Below are 24671 nucleotides of genomic sequence, written 5' to 3' on the forward strand. Positions count from 1 at the left end.
ACAGGAATACAACGACACAAATAATTTATTTTCATATTTATTTCGACTCACTTGCATTTTCCTTCATGCCACAAATAAACTTTACTATTGAGATTACTAGCCAAACCTGATAAAACAGTGAACAGTGAAACATTTTTAAAAAATTATTTCAATTTATGTCTCCCTGGAGCGATTTTTGTTACTGTAAATGTGGCCTTCATGGCTGGGGAAGGAATAACTATTTGGGTTGTTGTTAGGGTTGTCACCTTTTCTGGAAAAATTACCGGCCTTCCTATATATTTATCTTTTTTCACTATTAAGAACATTGGAATCAACCATCATTTTTACTGGCCAGGCCAGTAAAATACAGGCCAGGTGGCAACGCTAGCTGTGGTTGAATGGAAAGCTTTCTCATGACTACAGCTAACATAAGAAAATCAGTCATTTGTCAGACACCTCATTTTATTCCACCTTGAACCATTTGGTTAATAAAAAGAATTTGCCACATAACCATTTGTGTTTGGATTAATAGGAGTTACATTGTTTCCTCTGAGACGTGCTACTTTCTCTACAAAACTGGCACTGTCTAACAACGCAATCTGTCTGTGGTCATCTTCAAAACTTTGCACACTAGTCTCGTCATACTCAGAGAATTATTGCAACAACTTTCTCAATTCGGTCAAAGCAAACTTGCCTCAACAGTCAGTTTTAATAAGGAAGCCTTTTGTAGCAGTGGCTATTACTGCAAAACGTTTTTATGCTATTTTGGAAAGGCGGTCAGCAAACGTTTACGAGGATTACTCAAACTGTGAGAAGACTAAACACCATCCACCGTCCGACCCAAAGCGCATTCCCGGAAGTCATGTATTTCCGGGACGTTCTTCCGGCCTAACACGTACGTAACATATTTTGACACCCAGAAGTGCCGTCACTCCTGGGACGGGTCGATAAGGTCCTCAAACATTTACTTTTCCTTACAGCGCCTTACACTAGTAATCCCAGCGCCTACTCTATTATTGACATTGCCCATGCGCTGCTGCTGTCTGTCGCTCAGGGCCAGAGATGTCTGGCTCTGTAATATTAGCGAGCTGTGGCGAGAATAACACGCGGGTTGTGCTCAAAGCGGTGTGAGCTGATGCTGTATTATTATGTTCTAGCTGACATGGATTATGCAATGGACGATGACATCTGCGTCCTGACCCACGAGAAAGCCGTACGGAAACCCTTTTAAGACAGTCGAGGACGGAGTACTGAAGGCTGAGGACCGAGAAATAACACTTATGGGGAATGGCCAGGGTAGAGGTGTGACTGCAGCCTCTGAACATGTGCGGAAACAACAGGCGAGCCTGCCTGCATGCCACTTCCTTATGAGAGCGCATACAGGAGACTTCGCCTGAGAATGTCCTAAAAGGGTTTCCGTACTGGTGTGATGTCACATCCCTCCTACATCTTGATCGCATGGCCTGGACAACACAACTTCCTGGAAGCGGCTCCATTCGATTATTTAGTGTAATGAAGTGTGAAATTTTCCCGTCGGGATTAAGAGGATAGTTGCAGCAAAACTTTTAAGCATAAACGAATATCAATATTTTTTTTTAGGAACAATTAGAACAGGGAATGGCACTGTCACACCATTGACTCAATTATTGTTACCGTGTAAATGTAGTCTGCAGTGCTGCACAATATCATGTTGGATACATATAGACCTTCCTGTTTTTCTGTGCCAGTCAGTTGCCCCCAAATCCCGAGCAATAGCAACCTTTACTAAGGAAACCTCTTAACAACAGTATCAGATTTGTTAATATTCATTTATGTTTCTTTAACAATATATATATATATAGAGCGGCTATTAAAACCTTGACTGCTGACACCAACATTGTCATCCGCCCAGCGGACAAGGGAGGGGGGATTGTAATACTGAATTATCAGGACTACAGCAAAGATATCAAAGACCAATTGAGTGATATTAAAGTTTATAAATGTTTGCAATGTGACCCTATATCCCAATTTAAGAAAAAGGTTGATACATTGGTAAATTTGGCTTTTCAACAGGGCATTATTGATGCACATCTGAATAATTTTTTGTTACAGGACCACCCTAGTTGCCCTTTATTGTATTCTTTGCCCAAGGTTCATAAGAGTATGACGTGTCCTCCTGGCCGCCCGATAGTGTCGGGGCGGGGTTCATTATTACACCCCATTGGAATTTACCTTGACAGGATACTGCAACCGGTGGTTCGTAGCACCCAGACTTATCTTAAGGATACCCCACATTTGTTGGAGTGTATTAAACAGTTGAAATTGCCCACTGATGGACCCATCATGCTAGCAAGCATGGATGTGGTCAGTTTGTATACTGTCATACCGCATGAAGCAGGGTTGGAGGCGGTTAGACGCTCTTTACTTGAATATGAGTTATATGCAGGCCCATCGATTGATTTTGTTTTGGAATTGTTAGAGTTAGCTTTATCGCTAAATTATTTTCGCTTTGAAAATTCATTCTACTTACAGCTACTTGGGACGGCGATGGGAGCGGCCATGGCGCCGGCATATGCTAATCTTTTTATGCATCAATATGAACAGCATCACATTGTACCCAAATATGGTGATAATTTGATTTTTTTCCGTCGTTTCATTGATGATTTGGTGATTGTCTGGAGGGGCACGGAGGTGGAGTTCAGTGCAATGGTTACTGATTTGAATACTAGAGAGAGCCCAGTGAAGTTCACGTTTACCGTACATCCAATAAGAATACAATTTTTGGATGTGGAATTAATACGTGATGGAGACCACATTGCCTATACTTTATTCCGTAAACTGACCGATAGAAATACCCTCCTCCACTATAAAAGCTTTCATCCGCGACATCTGAAGAATTCCTTACCTGTTAGTCAGTTTTGCCGGGTTTTAAGGAACAATTCCGATCCCCACCAGTGTGAGCAACAGATTGAGGATATGTGGGTAAGGTTTAGCGATAGAGGGTACCCTGACGAAGTTTTACGAACGGCCCTGGACACGGCACATAAAAAATGTAACGATACATCTGAAAGATGTAAACAAAACCCAAAACTAGTCTTTAGCACCAAATACAATGTGGGCACTAAAGATCTAGGGAATATGGTCAAAAGGCACTGGAACATTATTGGGGCAGACAGTGACTTGGCTAATGTACTCTCTGAACCGCCTATGATTAGCTATAAACGTGGAACTAACCTACGTGATTTACTGGTTAAGACTGACCCAGTGAATTGTTATATTACTAACAAAAAAACATGGTTAGCAGATTTAAAACAAGGATGTTTCCGCTGCCCAAGCTGCACGTCTTGTCGCTACATGACTCCAGGCACATCCTTCTTACATCCTCATACGGGTAAACGCTTCCAGATCCGACACCATATAACATGCACTACCACACATATAATATACTTAGTAACATGTCCTTGTGGGCTTTCCTATGTAGGAAAAACGGATCAAACCCTCAGGCTACGAATGGATGGCCACCGATCTGCGATTAGCACGGCTTTTAGGGATGGACAGACACAGAAACCAGTGGCCAAGCACTTCCTTGAGAGGGGACATAGGCTGCCCACCTTTAAATATATAGCCATTGATCACATTCCCCCCTTGAGTAGAGGTGGGAATAGATCTAAGATGCTACTGCAACGGGAAGTGTTTTGGATCAAAAAATTGAACACTCTGGCCCCCTCGGGGTTAAATGAATACTGTTCCTTTTTATGTTTTTTGAATGAGCGTTGACAATCTTTTTGCCACACGAGACATACTGATTGAATTCGGATAGCGGATATATATAGATCTTTTGGGTCTAGTAGAATAACTAATTACTGGAACAGTGTAACTTTGAATATTGGTTTAAGATTTCATAACTTCACATTTTGCCCTGAAAAATCAGGTTTCTGTATGGTCCAATTGTCCAATTTTTGTTTTTATTTTACAATTTCTCTTGTTTGGTTTACCCGGGGCTGCACCTAATGTTGTTTGAAACAGCCTGCATACATATAACAGGGCCAAATATTTTGATTTAAAGTAAGCAGCGGCAGGGTAACTATTTGTGGGTGGGATTAATGTATCTATATATGTGCTCTTTTTTAACCAACCATTTGGGTCTTGACAAAGGTCTAAGATGGAGACCGAAACGTTGACCTGACCATGTTTTAAGTATTTAAATAAAAGCGAGTTTTAACTTTTTTTAAAAAATCCCGGTGTGCATCCATTTATCCACATTCTTATATATATATATATATATATATATATATATATATATATATATATATATATCACTATACATACCTCATTACAAAACAAAAACGTAGATGTATTCATTTACATTCTTGAGAGTAACCTATAGTAACTGATTTTGCAGGACCCTACATATTTTGTTGAATACAAAACTGCAAATATTGTTACAATTAGTGATATTTAGAGTTTTATCAGAATTGTCACTATGCACATTCTTGACTCACCTATGCTATATTATAAAAATGTAAAGCATCATACAATACAAATGCCACAGGTCTTTTGAGTCTTTTTGAAACAATATATTCCAGGCATAAGATGGTACCGCATTAGTGGATTTTATTTGTGGGTGTGCATTAGGGTTGCTACATCGCCCCTTTAAAACCAAACACATATGGAATACACAGTCTACATGGATAATTAGCAAGTAATTTAGATGCATGGCTGCTCATAAATCAGTTCAGCCTGCAGCATGCATCTAAATGATCAGGCTGTGTATTCCATATGTCTTCGGTTTTAAAGGGGCGAGGTTGCAACCCTAATGAGCATGCTCACACATATACATGCACAATTCACAATTTTCAAGTTTACACATACACAGTTTTTTACCTTTTATGCACTGTATTGTGTGTTTTTGCTCTAAAATATTGTTTTCTTGCCATGTAAACAGTGTATTCCTGTATACATTTTGTATATTATTTCATTGATTTTATTTTTTGCATTTAGTGATTTGTGTTATTTTGTTAGACATTCTATTACATATTTACAGCCTAGCCCATGTTTTATCCCCTTCACTGCGCCCCTCCAAGTTTCTCCCAACATCAATTCATTTGAAGAAAAGTTCCCTTGTGTCCCAACCTGCCATAAATCTGCAGAGTCGTGTGGAGGATTTCAAACATGTAATTTTTCCTATCCTAGGATCCTTATCTGTAATTTTCTTCAACATGGATCTTGCAGGAGCATGCATGGTTGAAGCTGATTTAACTGCACATGCTCCTCCAAGATCCTTGTTGGTGAAGTAACAGAAGAGGACAAGAAGACAGTGGAGGATGGCACTTTTCAGTGGAATAGATGTTGAGGGGAGTGAGCTGAGGGGCAGTGAGGATAGCTGATGATGGGCTGAGGTTTAGTTTTTCCTTTAAATGCTTATTTGTGTCTGTTAAGCTTCACTAGTAGGAGAGTGTTGTACTGTGTCAGCCATAGTTCAGAAAAACAAAACAGAAAAAGATGTGGCAATGTGATAGCATTTATTGGCTAACTGATATAAAGCTTCAACAGGTCTTAAGCTTAAAAGTTTATGGTTTGATGTCTGTATGAGAGCAAGGTCGGGTCCAGTAATATATTTTGCAACCTTTCATCTGGTTGCAGCTCCTTTGAGATTTTCCTTAGGAGTCCCAGATGATGTTTGTAAGTAACCACTGGGGGACGGGTACATAACTGTCCTTTTTTCCCCTCCTTGTTTTAGAAGGTTTTTTCTTGGGATTTTACTTTCTTTTTAATTTACCAATAGTCTATATACCTAATTAATAATTGCTTGCCAGGGATTGATAGATTCTGGTTGTTGTGCATGTCTTTAGAACAGCATCAGTCTTCACCTATGCCCTTTTGGGGCCCTGGGAATTTCTGCTATGAAAGAGGAAAAATATTTGGTTTTATCAATTTGCCCTCATTCTGTTACTTGGTTGCACAAAAATATTGAGACCCTCAAAGTACAAAGAAACCAAAAAGATGACTTAATTTATCCTAGTTTGCATAAATACTCCAACCTTTTTTGTTATGCTGTCTCAAGAGGCTCTGATGGCAGCAGGTACTGTTGGCAACAAGTCATAAATCTAAAGCACATCTGAGAGGAAATATTGGGAGCTGAGAAATACTTTTTTCTATTTTTTGTTCTGTAACAAAAGTAATAGTAGAGGTGCAAGCAGACAAAACAAAAGATTGGGAAAAGACCAACCACCATTTACTAGTCCAATTGTGTAATGCACTAAACTGAGTTGCATTGTCTCTGCTCATCACTCCCACTTTGTGAATCAATACTCTGCTTATGTGTAGTTGTGACGACACTGTCTCATGTGAGGAGATTTGTGGTGTCAGGATTTTCTGCAAGACAGGAGGCCAGGAGCTTCATGTTAACAGCTTTGTGGGAGGAGTAAGTAGTGATCCATGACTTTGGGCTGTGAATATCACTTAAAAGGGAATAAAACCCCCCGAAAAAATGTCTTGTCTAATTGAAGAAAACATAATTCCAAGCAAATTTGCAATATACATTCATTACAAATTTTCTATGTTTTTTTAAGTAAGTTGTATATTTATTCTAGTTTCTGCTCTGATGGCTCAGACTTTGAAACAATGTAAGACGAGGCAGCTGACTAACAGACCTGTCTTTGCTGGGGTACTAAGATTTCTGCAACATTGTTTAAAAAGTAACAAGAGGAGTTAAGTAAATGATGCTTTTAATAGCAATTGTTTTTGGGGTGCCCCACAGGGAGAATTGGAAATCCCCAAGAGGGAGTATGAAAGGGTGACTGATAAGTGTGAGTTTTAGAAGACTTATGTACAACCTGTATCTATGTAGGTGCTCCCTGTTAGCGAATAAAACGTATCTGATTTATTTTATCTTGTTTTCAGGTGGCATTCTTGAAAGAGCAGATTTTCTCATTAGAATAAAAAGTTGCCTGACAACAAATAACTTTAAAAGCACTAAAAAAAAATTTAATAACTGTACATTGAAAATTTGCTTAGACTTATGTTTTATTTTATTAGGCAAAGTTTTATTTTGGGGTTGAATTGTCATTTAAGAAATTAAGCCGTTCTTTAACAATAGTGGTAAAAAAATTGTAAGCTACCACAGCTAAGGATCTGTGTTATCCCTTGAACTTTTCTTACCAGTGATATTAAACTTTGATATAGGAAAGTGGAGTAGGCCTGTATTGGCTTAAATATTGAGTTTTCACAACTGATTTTTAAGAAAGTCCCCTCTGACAGATGCAATGTAATGTCACTTGGGATATATATTTATATATATACACACACTGGCTGCTGGAAGTAGTCTTTAGAGCTATGTGCATCAAAAAATGCTTGACTAGCACCCAACTCTGTCTAATCATTTGGAAGACATTGAACACTGTTGTCGAGATCTGCAAGCTGTTAACAAATTCAGCTGGTTAAGCGTCTGCTACCCACATCTGGGCCTGCTGGTTTGACCCCCGATCTGCTCATCACTATTGGCCTTGGGATTTGCAGTGATAGGGTGTAAGAGTGAAAAATGTATACCATTTTTTCCAACTGTACCCACCTCTGATATGGTTAGCTTTTTTAGTGGGGTGGAGGCAAAAATCTTTTATTTTAAATTTTTTGTGTGTTTTGTTTCCTTTTTCTTCTTTTCCATTTTTGGTTCATTTTTTTTTTAAATCGTTCTTTATGAGTGTTCACAAAACCCTTAGGGCCCAGACTGACTGAATGCTTTAGGCTAAGGCCACACTAGGCGATAGCGCCGCGATTTGACTCGCGGCGACTTTTCGCTGCGACTTTTAAGCCGCAAACGCTGGCGTCTATGGGGAATCGCGAAAAATCGCCAGCGTAAAAACACACGCGGCGATCTTTTCTCTACTGTCGCTCGAAATTGCCTCGCTAGGCGATTTCGAGCGACAATAGAAAAAAGATCGCCGCGTGTGTTTTTACGCTGGCGATTTTTCGCGATTCCCCATAGACGCCAGCGCAAAAGTTTCCCCAGCGATTGCGGCTTAAAAGTCGCCGCGAAAAGTCGCCGCGAGTCAAATCGCGGCGCTATCGCCTAGTGTGGCCTTAGCCTTAACACCTGCGCGGAATATCCTCTCCTGCAGGTAATAAAGTGACCTGCCCCTTTGCTGCATATGGCAATCCCAGGTGATAAAGCAAAAGTCTTTTTCTGCATGTGTCCCACTTTGCTTCATAAAGGGGCAGATTTATCAAGGGTCGAATTTGAAAAACTTTGAAATTTGAATTCAAAAAGACCAACTGAAATTTATTTTAAAAAAATAGTTTTTTTTTTGGCTGAATAGGTCAGTTTTCGATCAAATTCAAATCGTACAAATAAAAGTAATCGCGCATTCGGTCGAATTTGATTAGAAGTTTTTCCAAAAAAACTTCAATTTTCCACCAATGACTCCAAAAAAAAAGTTCTAGGAGGTCCACCTTAGGCTAAAACAGCAATTCGGCAGGTTTTAGATATTTTAGAAATTCTAATTTTCTAATTTTTTTCAAATCGAATTGGGACTGTTCCCTAGTTGAAGTACACAAAAATTAGCTTTAAATTCAAATTTTTTAAATTTGAATTTTCACTTCGACCTTTAATAATTCTGCCCCTAATTGATGCATTTTGCATGATTACCTGGTTAGCAGTGTTTTCGTTCATAGTAAGTCTGCAGCTTTATGGCCTCTCAGAAATGATCATTGGTGGATTTCTTCCCAACTGTCAAAAGGGTGAACATCTTCTGGGGATGTTACTTTTTTTTTTTTTTTCAATTTGCAAATTTATTGTGCATCAAAGTTACACAGAATATAAACATAGCATTAATCTACATGTAGTCTATGTAGATATTTATACAGAGATGTATAGCGCATAAAAAAACTAGAACCTAAATCATAAACAGGTTGAAATAAGAAAAAGAAAACATAAAAGATTGTACATGGTATAAAGGTTAGGTTAGGCTGTATCCTGGTTTATCAGAAATTTGTGTCTACTTAAGTCTTAAGGTGAGGTACATATTGAGAATTTCTTCTTATGTAACTTGGATGGGATGTCATGTGTCCCAAATTTGGGCACATTTGTATTTAGCCTCCAGTGATCCCGCTGCCATTCTCTCCATGCAGTTCAGCTGTTGGATGGGGTGTTGAATGCTAGGAGATTCAGTTTGTTTCCAAGTTTTTGCAATCAAAGTAGCCGCTGAATTGAACACATGGCACAATAGCTTTTTGTTAAGGTATGCAGTATTTTCTGTATAGATTTGTTGGAGAGCTATTTGAGGCTGGCAAGGGAGTATGTAATTAACCACTCATGGAGCAAATCAAACCTTTGTCCAAAAGGGGTGCACTGTGGGGCACTGCCAACACATATGTAAAAATGTTCCAACTTGTCCACATAGTTTTCAATATTGTGAAGAGTACTGGGGATTTATAGTTGCTATATGTTTTGGAGTGAAGTACCACCTATGTTTAATTTTATTATGCGTTTCCGCATGGTTTGTGCAGCTGGTACCTCCTTTAGGTGCTGATAGAATTTTTTGCCATTGTTTCGATGAGAATTGGATTTGGAGGTCCTCCTGCCATTTTCACATATATGAGAATTTAAAGTCATCTGGTAACTGGAGCTGCTGCCTGTGGCAGTCTGAAATGTTTGCTTTACAGTTCCATGCTTTACCACGCAGATGTTCCATTCTGGTACCCAGTCCTACATTTTCAACTTTTGTAGCCTGAGATTTCAGAAGGTGTACTATTTGAAGGTGTGTATAATGTTGGGAGCGTGGTAGTTCGAACTTTTCAACCAGGTCTTCAAATCTCCTCAAAGTGTTTGCAAAATAAAGGTGTCCAATAATGGTTATCCCTCTGACGCTCCATTCCTGAAGGTTTATATTCGGGAATGTACCTCAGTGCTGTAATATGAGTTGTTGGTAACAAGGGCACATTGGAGGTCTGTTACGTTTGGGCAGCCAAAATAGCTGAACTACATTTCTATCTTTAGCAAAACCTGTTTCTAGATCTACCCAATTTCTCATACCTGGGGGAGAATGTAAGCGCACCACCGTCTCCAGTATTGTTGCAATATAATACATTTTTATGTTTGGAATTCCCAGTCCTCCTGAGCTTCTTGGGAGTTGAGAGCAGCAGAAAGCTATACTTGGGGGGTTTATTAGCCCATATGAATCTGTTAATGATTCATTGTATGGCTGGGTTGTACTGTGGAGGTAATGCTATATGAAGTGTCCTAAATAAGTACAATATTTTTGGTAATATATTCATTTTTATTGAAACTGTCCTGCCCAGCCAAGATATTGAGTATGATTTCCACGTTGCACATTCTGATTCTACCATCTTCAATAATGGCTGATAATTTAGCTGGATCCTTGGGCAGCTTCAGGCCTAAAAAGGTTAAATAGGAATCTCTCCAATCAAATTTATACGCATATTTGTAACCTTGTAAAATGTGGAATGTTAAAACAATGTTAAACGATGTTAGACAATGTTAGAACATTTTGTAATAACTATTCGAAAACCCATCAGGGTCTGGGGCTTTATGTTTTTAGGTTTTTTCTAACCGTTGTAATTTCTTCTTCAGATATTGGTGCGTTTAAAGTTTCTATTTTTGATTGTGTTGGTTGTGGGAGGGTTAGGTTGCTGAGATACATTTTTATAGTGTCTAGGGTTGGTTGCACTACCGTACTATCCGTTTTAAGATTATAAAGGTTAGAATAGTACTTGGCGAATTCATCTGCTATGATCTTGGGGTCTGTTAGTTTCCCTTGTGTAGATAAATTCTGCTCTGGGCTTGTCGTTTTTTTTTAAAATTGTGTTGCAAGTAGTTTGTCTGCTTTATTACTGTTAGTGTAGAATCATTTTTTAAGTAGTTTTAGTCTGTAAGCTGTTTTTGCTTCTAGAATTTTATTCAATTGACGCCTTAATGCAGCCACTACTTGCAGAGGTGGGGTTTTATTTTGTTGGAATGCTTGCCTTTCCAGAGCTTTTATTTTGGTTTCTAATTGTAGTTGGGTCTCTTCTCTAGTTTTTTTTTTTTGCTAGAGATATAAGTTCTCCCCTTAAGACTGCCTTATGTGCTAACCAGACTGTTTGCGGATTAACTTATCCATTGGAATTTTGATTAAAATATTGAGTGATAACTTGTTCTATTTGAGGCTTGTTTTCCTCTCTGAGTAACAAACTGTCATTTAACCTCCATGGAAGTTCACCACTAAGAGGAGTATTGTTTGGAATTTGTATTCCTAGGGGTGCATCATCCAACCATGTTCTTAACTCTATCCAGGTTTGTGTAGTTTGAGTGGTGGTTTGGGGATCCGCTAAAAATGCATCTATTCTCGTATGTTTGAAATTGGGGTGAAAAATAAGTAAAATCCTTGGCTATAGACTTTTTCGCCCTCCAAACATCTATTAACCCTTGAGTATGTAGTAGACTATTAAAGTCTTTAGCATGGCTTCTTTGTGCTTTTGAGATAGAGCCCCTTTTACCTTTAAGGACAGCCATATGTGGGTCTGAAATCATATTGAAATCCCCTGCTATTACACATTTCCCTATCTTATACTGGAGAAGTTTTGAAAAATCATTCCTTAAAAAAGTATTCTGGTTTTCATTTGGGGCATAGATGTTAATCAGGGAATACGTAACATTGCCTAGTTTACATATTAACATCAGGTGTCTACCTGCAGGGTCAGCATGCATGCCTTTAAACTGGAATGGTGTTTTAGATGATATGAGGATGAAAACACCTTTAAGATTTGTTTTTAGCCTGGGCGTGATAATTATGTAGAAATCGTTTGCTATAAAATTTAGGGGGGGGGGCTGCTCTGCAGAAATGTGTTTCCTGGCAAAACAGAATATCTGTACTTGATTTATAAGCGTCATTAAGGATTTAGTTAGGTTTGTTGGGGGAGTTTAGACCCCGACAGTTTAATGAATAAAAGCATACCATTTCTGCTGCCAGCGTGCATGCTTTTCCCTAAAAATATCAATACAGCCAAACACAAAAAAAGCTGATATACCCATGTACTAAACATTTCCAAACCTATAACATAATTAACTATTTATAAACATAGAACATATATGTAAACCATATATTGCATAGTAAACCAAATGGTTTGTGCGGTTGTCTGCTGGTAACCACTATACGACTCCAGTTAAGATGTTATGGAGTCAGTGGGGTAGGAGTAAGATTTTAATCTCTTGTCATAGGCGTTAACATGTCACATAAAGCTAGAGTTGGTGTGGGAGTGATCTGTAAATGATAGAGAGAACGTCACACTTTTTGCCATTCCTTTTGAAGTTTCCTCTGTGTATGCAAAGGTGTTTGCCGTCTTGGAGGTAGTGCCTGATCATCAATGGTTGTTAGGTCCCATCTGGCAAGAGCTTTTTTAGCCTCAGTCACCGTAGAAAGTGTAGGAGTCCCATTACGCTGAATTATTAATTTAACTGGATATTCCCAATGATATGGAATGCTGTTTTGCCTCAATATTTTGGTGATCTTGGCAAAGGACTTGTGTCTTATGAAGGTTGCAGGGGATAAGTCCATATATATTTGTACTTGCTGATAATGTCTTGGCCAGTTTTCTTTTTACGAGCCAGGGATAGTAGTTTGTCTCTTGTTTTGATAAACACAAATCTGGCCAATGCATCATGACATGACATCAGGGGCTGCTCTGGGCTTTGGAACCCTATGTGGTCTGTCGCCATTGCTAGGACATGTAAATCCGGTAACACAGCTTTAAGCAGCTCAGTAATGTGGTTCTCCAAGTCTCTAGGGAGTACAGACTCTGGGATGTCCCTAAAATGTAGGATGTTCCTATGGGATCTATCCTCCAGGTCTATCACCTTGTCCGACAGGCACTCTAATTCCGTCTGGGTCTTACTCTAGGAGTCTGCTAACTCATTATGGGGTTCTGCAAACTCGCACATCTTGTCTTCCATATGAGCTGTGCGATCGCCCTGATCATCGGAGAGTCGTTTAATATCACTCAGCAACGTGTGTTTTTCATGTCTTGTAGCATCTCTTTGATTTGAGCTGCCGTAGCCAGTGCCTGTTCTGAAAGCTTGTTCGCCATGGCTTGCGGTACTGTATTTTCTTTTGGGCTGCGTCGTGGATCCATGATGGCGCCGGTGTCCGCTCCTTCACATGAATTTTTAGCTGAAGCTGGATTAAAGAAAGTAGTGACTGCTTTCTGTTGCTTTTTCTGCACTTTCTTGGTCCCCCTCATTTATTCGATGCTGAGCTGTAATATTATGCACTTTGAGGGTAATGCTCTCTTATTTCTCCCTCATCGTGTCCTCCTTAAAGTGATACTGACACTAAAAATTTTCTTATCAATCTGCATTAAAAGTTACCTATAGGTCATGTTGATCATTTTTTCACGGATAGTACTGTTTTTGTAAGTAATTACAAAACTTAACCTGACTGTTTTGCCAACCTGACTGTCCCTTCTCAGCCTGTCAGTTAGAGTTTCTAATGCTGACTAACTGACTACTGCTGCACAAATATGGCAGCCCCCTCATAGAGAAACATGGGGGTAAGAAAGGTAATGTAAAAGCATCTGACAAATACTTATATGACAACATTATAAATAGTATGCAAAGATACATGATATAAAAAAAGGTTATTTTCTGGTGTCTCTTTAATGACGGAGCACACACTTCAAGCGTCCATCTTAGTTAGCAAGCAGACTCCGCCCCTGGGATGTTACCTCTTTATGAAAGCAATGATTTAATAATCTTTTAGAATCCATCCCAGACAGTGAATGCATGACAGCCATGTGCCTACTGTTAGGACATTTTCCTACAGTCCAGCACTGACTCCACACTTCCCGATGCACCAGCAGTCCTCCACTGATCAAGATTTATTGATTTGAGGTGGAAAGTCATGTATATTATATCGGCCTTCACTGCTCCATTCTTAGCAATCTGTTTCTTTTCATTCTCTCTTCATGCTGGAGTCTAGGTCAGTTAGGTCCAATACATTTAGGGCAGGGTTGCCCAGGACTTCAATCTTGGTCTACCCCAACATGAAGGGAAAGTGGGGGACAAGCACAGCACAGAGGGAAGGGGGGACAAGCACAGAGGGAAGGGGGGACAAGCACAGCACGGAGGGAAGGTGGGCAGAAGCACAGCACGGAGGGAAGGTGGGGCAGAAGCACAGCATGGAGGGAAGGTGGGGGACAAGCACAGCACAGAGGAAGGGAGAGGGATCAGGCTGCAGGCACGGAGGGGAAGGACACAGGAGGCAAGGCTGAGAGAAGGGAAAGCTGAGAGCAGCAAGCACGGAGGGGAAGGGAGTGTGTTCAAACTTTCATATTCTGCCAAATTTTGTAAAATGAATATGGTAATAAGGGGGTCTGGCCACAAAATGGGCATGGTCAAAAATGGTCGCTGCACGTTATCAAGGTAGATCTCCTGATGGGGGCCAGGGTCGAGTAGATCCCAGTGTAATAAAGTCTACCACAAATAAAATCTAACAAAATAACTGACTTTGGCACAAATCCTGCATGTAGAGAGATACAATTTCTGTCAAGAGTCTGGTTTTCTGAAAGCATGAGTTCTAATTACATCTTTTTGGTAAAGTGAAGCTTTGGTAAAAGCTAGGTCTAGCTGTCCATCTGACAACTCCTGCATGAAGAGATACTGCTGTGTAGAAGACTAATTTCATTGTTTCAGAAAAAGTCCATGATATTTAATCAATTATATTTGGAAATATTCTTATTTCTGTAATATTAAGATTATATTCCATTTTCATTTTTGGGATAGTTCATCATTAAAAGAACAGTAACATCAAAAAATGTTGTTTAAATAATTTGTTAGTATACATAGAAGAAAAAAAAACACCAAGACAAATTAAAATCACAAAGCCTTTATTAAGAAATAACTTACCTAAACTACGATTCCGCTCCAATTCAGGGCTATCATATATAAGGAAGGCAGGGAGGAGAAATCGAGCGCCGCACAATGGATCGCCATTGACTTTCTGAAGAAGAGCGCAAGTGGAGTTTCGGTAAGTTATATCTTAATAAAGACTTTGCGATTTTAAAGTTTAATTTGTTTAAATTGTGTTTTTGTTCCGATGTATACTAACAATTTTTGTTTTTTTTTAAAAATGTTGATGTTACTGGTCCTTTAAGAATTACTTTGCAGAGGCAGCATTTTGCTTTTTTAACATACTGCTAACCCCTGTTTTCATATGGGGTTGGATGTTTTTTTAGTCAGAAAGAAAATAGAATAAAACTAAAATGATCTTATAGCTTAAACTGGTCTGATTTCCCTCTTGGAATTTTTTGCCCCTTTGTGGCTAATTCGAGAGACTTCAGTTGGGGTTTTCTGCCATGCTCTGTATCAATTAGCAGCTAGGATCTGTCTTTTTCAACTTAAATTTCTATATTACAATGTAAGTACAGTATAATAGAATTATGAGAACAAATTTGAAAATGTATTTGTAACTTTTGCAGGGCGTCCACCTGGCTTTTATATTTAATTTAGAAATACAGATGAATGGAGGGCACACCTTATTCAAAAAATACAAGAGAAAACAATGCAGTGGGAGGTGCAAAATAACCTTTAGGTCACCCCTACAGAGCAACCAAATATAGTACATGCAAAAAGTCAGGTCTGCACACTCAAATACGAATCTTGAGACTCAGGTGGTAAAATTGAAATATGTTTTACTGGTTAAAAAAGAACAAGCAAACAAGAAGCATAATGTTTAACAAAAACAGAAAACATTTCACATGATGCTAATATACATACCACCCTTAAGGTACAAGCAAGGCAGAAAAGAAGACTACAAGGAGCGAATACACCTGCCAAAATGAGAATAACCCCAACGTTTCGGCAAATAGCCTTTGTCAAGGGGATTCTGATGTGTAAGGGGATTAGCAATGAAATAAATACCCTCTTCAATAATGCGTTCATTTCTGTTTTCGCGCGCTACCCGTACGTTCGTGTCTGTGACGTCACATGCGCCTACGTCCCTTCCGACGTTGATACGTTCGGCGTGGTGACGCGGCTCCCTAACCGATCGTTTCCTCGGGTAAACATCGCGCGAGAATAGACTATGGGTGCTCTTTCTTAAAAAAAATATAAATGTGCAATGAGAACTACATTGGCAGTCACGCCGTATCCTAGCAACCCCAATATTTTCGCAACAGATAAAAGATTTAGACATTGGATCTAGTGTTATAATAAAAATCTCAACCCCCTTAAGGTTACATAATCCATTTAAAGTGATATTGCAATAATTAATACAAACAGTGTTTAGACATTATTCTATACATATCATTCATAGATTATATATCGTGATAATCAATTGATCATATTATACTCATAAAATTACAGAATAAGTATAAAAATTAAGTGTCAATATTAATAAATACATGTAGTAGAATTATATACCATAAAGTGCAAGTGCATAGTACCATAAATAGAGGTTATTAGAAAAAGAGGTTATTAAAATATTTCATACAAAAAAATACATATTACAATTCCTCAGGTACTAATCTAGTACAAATATGGTGTCCAGTGCAAATCGATCACCAACGTGGTATGTCCTCATCAAATCCATAATAAAAGTTAACGTGAAGATACTCATAAAAAATGTTCATGTCAATCATAGATAGGGGTAAATAGCACAGATTCAAATCCGTCACCAATGTCCTATTAAATCTGAAAGAATAACGGTATTCGTTACGATCAAAACCACAAATATACACAAAATACTACACAAACACCAGAATACAAAATAAAACCCATTTTATACACAGGCTGAGGTCATAGACAATTAATAACTATCACAGCGGAGTCAGAAAAATAGGGACAGCTCCCTGTCCTCATTTAGGCCATTAGGGGAGAGGCAATTCAATTTGTATATCCATTTCAATTCCCTCTGTTTGAGAAGTAGCTCTCTATTGCCACCTCGAGTTGGTCTCTTGACCAGCTCTATTCCCATGAATCGTAACTGATTCACTTGATGTTGTGCCTGCATGAAATGTCTAGCTATCGGGGACGAATTTTTACCCAGTCTCACATCGCTCCGATGTTCTCCAATTCTCACAGTTAGGGATCTAGTTGTCTCCCCCACATAGATCTTTCCACATGGACATTTCACCATGTAGATGACATGATCTGACTGACAATTGATGTAGTCCCTCATTTCATAGCTTTTGCCACTCATTGGATGATAAAATTTGTCAGTACGAACTACAAAGTTGCAGTTAACACACCTCCCACATTTAAACATCCCCTTAGTTCCACTCAGCCAAGTACCTTGTTTTTTAGGAGGTTCACTCAGGGCATGTACCAGCTGGTCCCGCAAGTTTGTCGCTCTTTTGTACGCCATCATTGGAGGATCAGCTACCCACGGTCGTAACCTATGGTCCATCTGTAACAAATGCCAATGATGATTTATTATATTCTTCACCTGCCCTGATTTAGTGGAATATGTGGAAACAAAAGGCAATCTATCTGTCTTTTTATTCTGTGTCTTCGTCAATAAAGTAGATCTAGGTTTTTCCTTAGCCCTCTGTTTGGCCTCCAAGAGGACACCAGTCTCATAACCCCTGCTCTTAAAGTGGGTCAACATTTCTCCTGCTCTCTCATCAAACTTGGTATCTGTACTTACAATCCGTCTCACACGTAATAGCTGGCTATAGGGTAAACCCCTTGTGGTTGAAGGTGGATGGAAACTGCGGGGATCAAGGTAGGTAATTCTATCTGTAGGTTTCCTATAGATATCCGTCATAAGTCTCCCTCCTTGTACCTCTATAGTCACATCCAAAAAATGTACTTGACATCGATCAAATTCTAAGGTGAACTTAATGGTCGGAATTCTTGTATTGAGTGGAACTAAGGGGATGTTTAAATGTGGGAGGTGTGTTAACTGCAACTTTGTAGTTCGTACTGACAAATTTTATCATCCAATGAGTGGCAAAAGCTATGAAATGAGGGACTACATCAATTGTCAGTCAGATCATGTCATCTACATGGTGAAATGTCCATGTGGAAAGATCTATGTGGGGGAGACAACTAGATCCCTAACTGTGAGAATTGGAGAACATCGGAGCGATGTGAGACTGGGTAAAAATTCGTCCCCGATAGCTAGACATTTCATGCAGGCACAACATCAAGTGAATCAGTTACGATTCATGGGAATAGAGCTGGTCAAGAGACCAACTCGAGGTGGCAATAGAGAGCTACTTCTCAAACAGAGGGAATTGAAATGGATATACAAATTGAATTGCCTCTCCCCTAATGGCCTAAATGAGGACAGGGAGCTGTCCCTATTTTTCTGACTCCGCTGTGATAGTTATTAATTGTCTATGACCTCAGCCTGTGTATAAAATGGGTTTTATTTTGTATTCTGGTGTTTGTGTAGTATTTTGTGTATATTTGTGGTTTTGATCGTAACGAATACCGTTATTCTTTCAGATTTAATAGGACATTGGTGACGGATTTGAATCTGTGCTATTTACCCCTATCTATGATTGACATGAACATTTTTTATGAGTATCTTCACGTTAACTTTTATTATGGATTTGATGAGGACATACCACGTTGGTGATCGATTTGCACTGGACACCATATTTGTACTAGATTAGTACCTGAGGAATTGTAATATGTATTTTTTTGTATGAAATATTTTAATAACCTCTTTTTCTAATAACCTCTATTTATGGTACTATGCACTTGCACTTTATGGTATATAATTCTACTACATGTATTTATTAATATTGACACTTAATTTTTATACTTATTCTGTAATTTTATGAGTATAATATGATCAATTGATTATCACGATATATAATCTATGAATGATATGTATAGAATAATGTCTAAACACTGTTTGTATTAATTATTGCAATATCACTTTAAATGGATTATGTAACTTTAAGGGGGTTGAGATTTTTATTATAACACTAGATCCAATGTCTAAATCTTTTATCTGTTGCGAAAATATTGGGGTTGCTAGGATATGGCGTGACTGCCAATGTAGTTCTCATTGCACATTTATATTTTTTTTAAGAAAGAGCACCCATAGTCTATTCTCGCGCGATGTTTACCCGAGGAAACGATCGGTTAGGGAGCCGCGTCACCACGCCGAACGTATCAACGTCGGAAGGGACGTAGGCGCATGTGACGTCACAGACACGAACGTACGGGTTGCGCGCGAAAACAGAAATGAACGCATTATTGAAGAGGGTATTTATTTCATTGCTAATCCCCTTACACATCAGAATCCCCTTGACAAAGGCTATTTGCCGAAACGTTGGGGTTATTCTCATTTTGGCAGGTGTATTCGCTCCTTGTAGTCTTCTTTTCTGCCTTGCTTGTACCTTAAGGGTGGTATGTATATTAGCATCATGTGAAATGTTTTCTGTTTTTGTTAAACATTATGCTTCTTGTTTGCTTGTTCTTTTTTAACCAGTAAAACATATTTCAATTTTACCACCTGAGTCTCAAGATTCGTATTTGAGTGTGCAGACCTGACTTTTTGCATGTTTTATATTTAATTTGTCACAGGTTACAAAAGAATAAGAAAATGTACAGACCAAGAAGTGGAAGGCATTTAAGAAGCAGCCACTACCCGTATTATAGAAGATATGTAAGTAATGCATCTTATAATACATATAGAGGTAATATGTATGTGTATAAAAAATAAAAGCCTGTGAGGATATTTTTAAATGTACATGAACTGTTTCTGGAATATTTTTTTCTGGCACTAACATTACATCTTAACCCTATTTCAGACATATGACACTTCTGATTACTTTTCTAAAGATGATGAGCTGTTTGATATGAAGAGGGCAAAAGGACCTATGCAGGTAACTTTAACAGTATTCAGACTTTGTGGACACGAATATGGGTGTTGACTAAAATGACTATACAGTATAGTTGCATTGTTTAAATCAACATTTTGTTAATGTTAATAAATCTGCATATTAAATTACAAATCATATTTTTATATGGTAAACCACAAACATAACTTCATTCAGTCTCTTTTTTTGGTTTCTCTAAAATGTAGTTTTTAAAAAATTAACTATTTTACACCCTCCCCATCATATCAGAAGCTGAGTTTCTAAACTGTTGGTAACTTGTTGCTGGTAAATCTAAGCAGGTTCAAGTCCAGGAGCATGTTCAGTAAGGGCTGAAACAGCTGGTACTAAGAAATATCAGTATCTTGGATCATGACAAAGAAACATGCTAGTGGTGCTCATTTACTAACACTGGAAAAACATGTACCAGGGCATTAACACTTGACAACCAATCAGACATTGGTTTGTTCAGCCATATGCAAGTAAAGTACTTTAAAATTAGTTCAAAGATATAGGGTGGAGCATAGCTATGAGCTGCTTTGAATATGAGGGCATTAAGTGGATGAGATGGAGTGGTGACAGTCTCTGCAGAAGAAGGTCAATTAATAGACAGTGACATACTTTTGCTATTTGGGTATGGAGGACAGGGTAAAATCAAAGATAATCAGTAAGTCACTGAACCTGAGGAGACAAGGTGCAAGTGGAGTCATTAATGGTAATATATGCTTTCAGAATGTTATTGGTTCTTATGGTTAGGAGTAAGACATCCATTCCTTGATCTAAATACATCTACACAAGGTAACCAAATAAGCAGATTTTTCTGTTATGGCTATCTTGAGCTTGGTGATATGGGATCATATAGATTGTAAATGTGGTTCTCATCCTGAGAGAAGAATTAGACCTGCCCGATTAGGTAGCTGGCTGATTTTTGGCCAGATAACAGCCAGTCAGGCAGGCATGTCAGTAGGTCCGATGCACAGGTTAATAAGCTGCCAACTAGGTCTGGACTGTAGGGTCAGTAGCTTTTATTGTCTCGTGGGTCACCTTTTAGATGGCTTTAAACTAAAGGTAAAATAAACCTTTCCAGAGATTCCGAGCACCACCTAATAAGGAACACAGAGGGACTTGCATCCTACTCTGCTAGATCATAACCAGGGAGGCAACATTATCATATCATATCAATAAACATTGTAAGAGCAACTGTATCTGAATATAAGCTAATATAGAGGAAACATGCATATGATAAAAACTAAGCAAAATAATGCTAATATTTATATTAAAGCCCTATTTACATACATATTGTGTGACTAGTAAATGAATACATGTAGATTAATAGATCTAGATTGATGCCTTCATTTAAACTATTTGATAAAAGGTTTAAATGACTGACTGAGGAGATCTGAGTTAATAGATCTGGATTGAGATTGGGAGGTGATAGTTGAATCTGAGTATCATCAGTTCAGAGATGGTATTAGTAACCAATTAATGTATTAGTTGGTCAAATCAGGAAGTATACAGAAAAAATAGCAAGGGTTTTAGGACAGAGCCTTGAGGAGGCATGAAGAAGAATTCAACTTCTATAAAAAATATAGGCTTCTAAGTGTCTAATAAAATGAAAAAAATCACAAATGAAAATAGTGCATATGAGTTGTCTCCGGTGCCGATTCGCCTTCTGTGAACATAGAACCTTGAATTCATATAATGTGCCTCAAGACCCTCCTAACAGCAAAGACCCCCCCCCCATAACCATATATCTTTGGAAAGTACACATTCTGATGAATCCAACAAAGATAAAGACATCTTTCTACACCAAACTGCAAAGCTTTTCTAAACGTAGAGGTTTTTATGGAAAGCATATATTCTGGCGGATCAAACTAAGTAAAATATATCTTTCTATACCAAAGCACCAAACCGCAAAACTATACTAAAGATACATAAGGAACAATAATGCAGGGATAAAATTGCAATAAAACCACAAAAATAGCGTAAATCAATGAAATGACAAAATGACTGATCCGACAGCGTAATTAGTGGCCAAATTTGATTATCCAATCGTCACGCTTCCAAAAAGATAACAGTACAATGAATAAGTAAAAAAAAAACCTGTTTGTGAGTTTGTGTGTATATGTTTGTGCACTTCTAAGTGTGAAAATAAGTGTACAGAAGGAAGCAAGTGTGCTAAAATAAAAAATAGAATTAAAATAAAAAATACCAATCTTTACTAAAATGTGTGCGTAAGTGTATAAATGTACTGCAAGTGTGTAGAAAAAAGAAAAAAGTGTACTTGCCGTTTCTGTAGCAGGAGGATCACTGGAGGCAGCCTGGACAGTGTGTCTGCAGAGTTATCGCGTTGCAGATCCGACTTGACAGCCCCCCAGCCTCGTTGCACCTGACTCTCTGTGGAGGCAGCAAAAGCCGCCGATGCAGAATGAAGGGCTCAGCTGCAGCAGAACATACGGTGTACGTTCTTGGCAGCCTGAGCCCTGAACCACCAGCACGTATGCCGTACGTGCTTGGCGGTTAAAGGGGGAAGGAGTGTATGGAAGCAATTTGCTCCAAGGTATTACTGTTTCAATGCCCACCTCCGGGTCATTAATAAACAAGTTGAAAACAAAGGACCTAGTACAGAGCCCTGCGGTACTCCACTAACAACACTGGTCCAATTAGAAAATGTTGCCTTCTTGTTTTGCAGCATTGCTCACCTCCCATCACTTGGGGAGGGGAGCCTTTAGGCTGTGCATGAAAACCCATTTAGGCTTGACATGTCCTTGATCTATCTGAAACGCCACCCCCCCATAAACCCCCTTGCTTTAGAGGGTCAGTGATTTAGGACTGTCCTACCTACATTGGAAGCATTGGGTGTGTATGGCAATGTCATTTTCTCTGTTGAATCTGTATCAAATATATATACAATGCTCTCTCTTGCCTGAAATTCAAAAATAAAACTTGGATTTTTTGCTTGTTTTTAGGCCAATCCTCGATATGGACATAAATGTGACGTAAGTATTTTTGTCTTTTTTAAATTTCTCTAAATATGTTGACGCTTTATAAATGTGTTAAAAATAATCGGTAGTATTGTACATTGTGCCAGGCACTTCAGAACACCCAATGGGAGAAATGTAACCCTCAAACAAGCCCGATTTGGTAATCCCCAAGTCCAGGGATACATCATTCACCCAATGTAGCCGTGACTTAGCTTTCATTTGAAAAGTTTGCAATAGCAAACTATACAACATTCAAATACCAAATATAGCATGAGCTTCTGTAAAGAAATATGTTTTAAAGGGGTGGTTCATCTTCAAGTTAACTTTTAGGATATTATAGAATGGCTAATTCTAAGCAACTTTTCAATTGGTCTTCATTATTTATTTTTTTTATAGTTTTTTAATTATTTGCCTTCTTATTTTGACTCTTCCATGCTTTCAAATGGGGGGTCACTGACCCCATCTAAAACAAATGCTCTGTAAGGCTATAAATGTATTCTTAGTGCTACTTTTTATTAGTCAGTAATATGCCAGTCTCTTTTTCAAATCAATGAATGGTTGCTAGGGTAATGTGGACCCCTAGCAACCCGATTGATGAAATTGCCAACTGCTGAATAAAAAGCTAAATAACTAAAAAAACACAAATAATAATAAATGAAAACAAATTACAAACTTTCTCAGAATATCACACTCTACATCACACTAAAAGTTAATTTAAAGGTGTACACCCCCTTTAAGAAATCATTTAAATGCAGAGAGATTGGGAAATGGAAATAAGTTAAGTAATATGGTGGGGCAGAGTTGAGATCTGCTTTGAACTTTGTCAACAGTAGCAGAAGCCATTGCAGGGATTTGCTGGGTCGCATGACCAAAGAAGAGAAATTGATAAGGCGTGTGCTACGGAAGAGGTTAGCCAATACAGAATTGCAGTAGTTAATCTGTAACATGATGAGAAAGTGAATTAACATTTTGCCAGCCAGCCTATGTTATAAATGGTAGTATTAAAAAAAAAAAAAAAGTGACATTTATATTTTTCAGGTCATGGCATGTGTGTGTCAGAAAATGTGTGAGCAGATTGTGAGAGAGGGGGAAAGGGGAGTAAGTTGAAAATTGTGCAGCATATAAGAATATAGGCTTAAAGGAGTTCTTATTGGAGCAAATGTGGGAATTGGAACAGTCAAAAGAGGGTGTTAGTGAATTATACAAGGGGTGTAAAAGGAAATATCTGGAAAAAAACAGGTAGTATAGTTGTAGAAAAAGTTGTCTAGGAGTTTGAATGATATTAAAGAAATGTATAGCATTGCAGGAGAAATTAGGTGAATGCAGTGAACTTCAAATAAAGAAATTGAGATGGTGGAAGAAATCCTTCCCATAGTCCTGCACTTGGGGCAAGTGCTATCCTAGCACCAGACCTCAGACTGTCCCTCCCCTTGCCAGTCGGAGCTTGCCTAGAATGGTCTGTGTATGTGGCAGTTGTGGAAGCGAAAGGTAAAACCCCTCTGCTTTGCTACCACAAGTCTCCTTCAGAGAATAGTCCCCTCCATATGACAGGGCAGCAGGTGAGGCAGTGCAGATAGGTAGAAAGTCAGGTTTCTGTTACAGCAAGCAGGCTGAAGGAATTGATTTCACTGTTGCAGACAGTGACATTCTAGATGACATGTGGCTCTAGTTGCCTGTAAAAACACTCTGCTTTTATAAAGGAGGAGGAGGTTACTGTAACTATTAAATGCAGTAACGTAACGAATTTACTTTGAAATACAGATGCACAACCTAAAGCAAGTGATTTGTACATGACTGTATGAGGGGCAGACTAATCAGACTTCACTATTTACAGACAGAACCACGGCAACATATGCAGCTGGTTAGTATTTTAAACCGCTATTTAACTAGTAATAACTTTCG

At 38.5% G+C, this 24671-nt stretch overlaps 1 protein-coding gene and 1 long non-coding RNA gene across 7 annotated transcripts in view; both read left to right on the forward strand.

Moving 5' to 3' along the window:
* The first annotated feature begins 1017 nt into the window (after nucleotides 1-1017).
* The window catches only part of LOC121394646, a 58504-nt gene continuing 34850 nt past the window's right edge, over nucleotides 1018-24671 (forward strand). The window contains exons 1-4 of one of the 6 annotated variants that reach the window (XM_041566155.1): nucleotides 1019-1488; nucleotides 19493-19574; nucleotides 19720-19794; nucleotides 22755-22784. In XM_041566155.1, the coding sequence (XP_041422089.1) occupies nucleotides 1409-1488; nucleotides 19493-19574; nucleotides 19720-19794; nucleotides 22755-22784 (267 nt within the window). In that variant the 5' untranslated portion in view covers nucleotides 1019-1408. Of the gene's footprint in view, nucleotides 1489-14779; nucleotides 14976-19492; nucleotides 19575-19719; nucleotides 19795-22754; nucleotides 22785-24671 lie in introns of those variants that run through there. The other 5 variants (XM_041566153.1, XM_041566157.1, XM_041566154.1 and 2 more) reach the window with 5 other exon arrangements.
* On the forward strand, nucleotides 4235-14959 carry LOC121394649. Its single transcript, XR_005961898.1, has 2 exons — nucleotides 4235-6382; nucleotides 14882-14959. It is a non-coding gene; the product is annotated as an uncharacterized LOC121394649 (long non-coding RNA).

Source organism: Xenopus laevis, chromosome 6L, assembly GCF_017654675.1.
Source record: "Xenopus laevis strain J_2021 chromosome 6L, Xenopus_laevis_v10.1, whole genome shotgun sequence".
Classification (NCBI taxonomy): Eukaryota; Metazoa; Chordata; class Amphibia; order Anura; family Pipidae; genus Xenopus; species Xenopus laevis.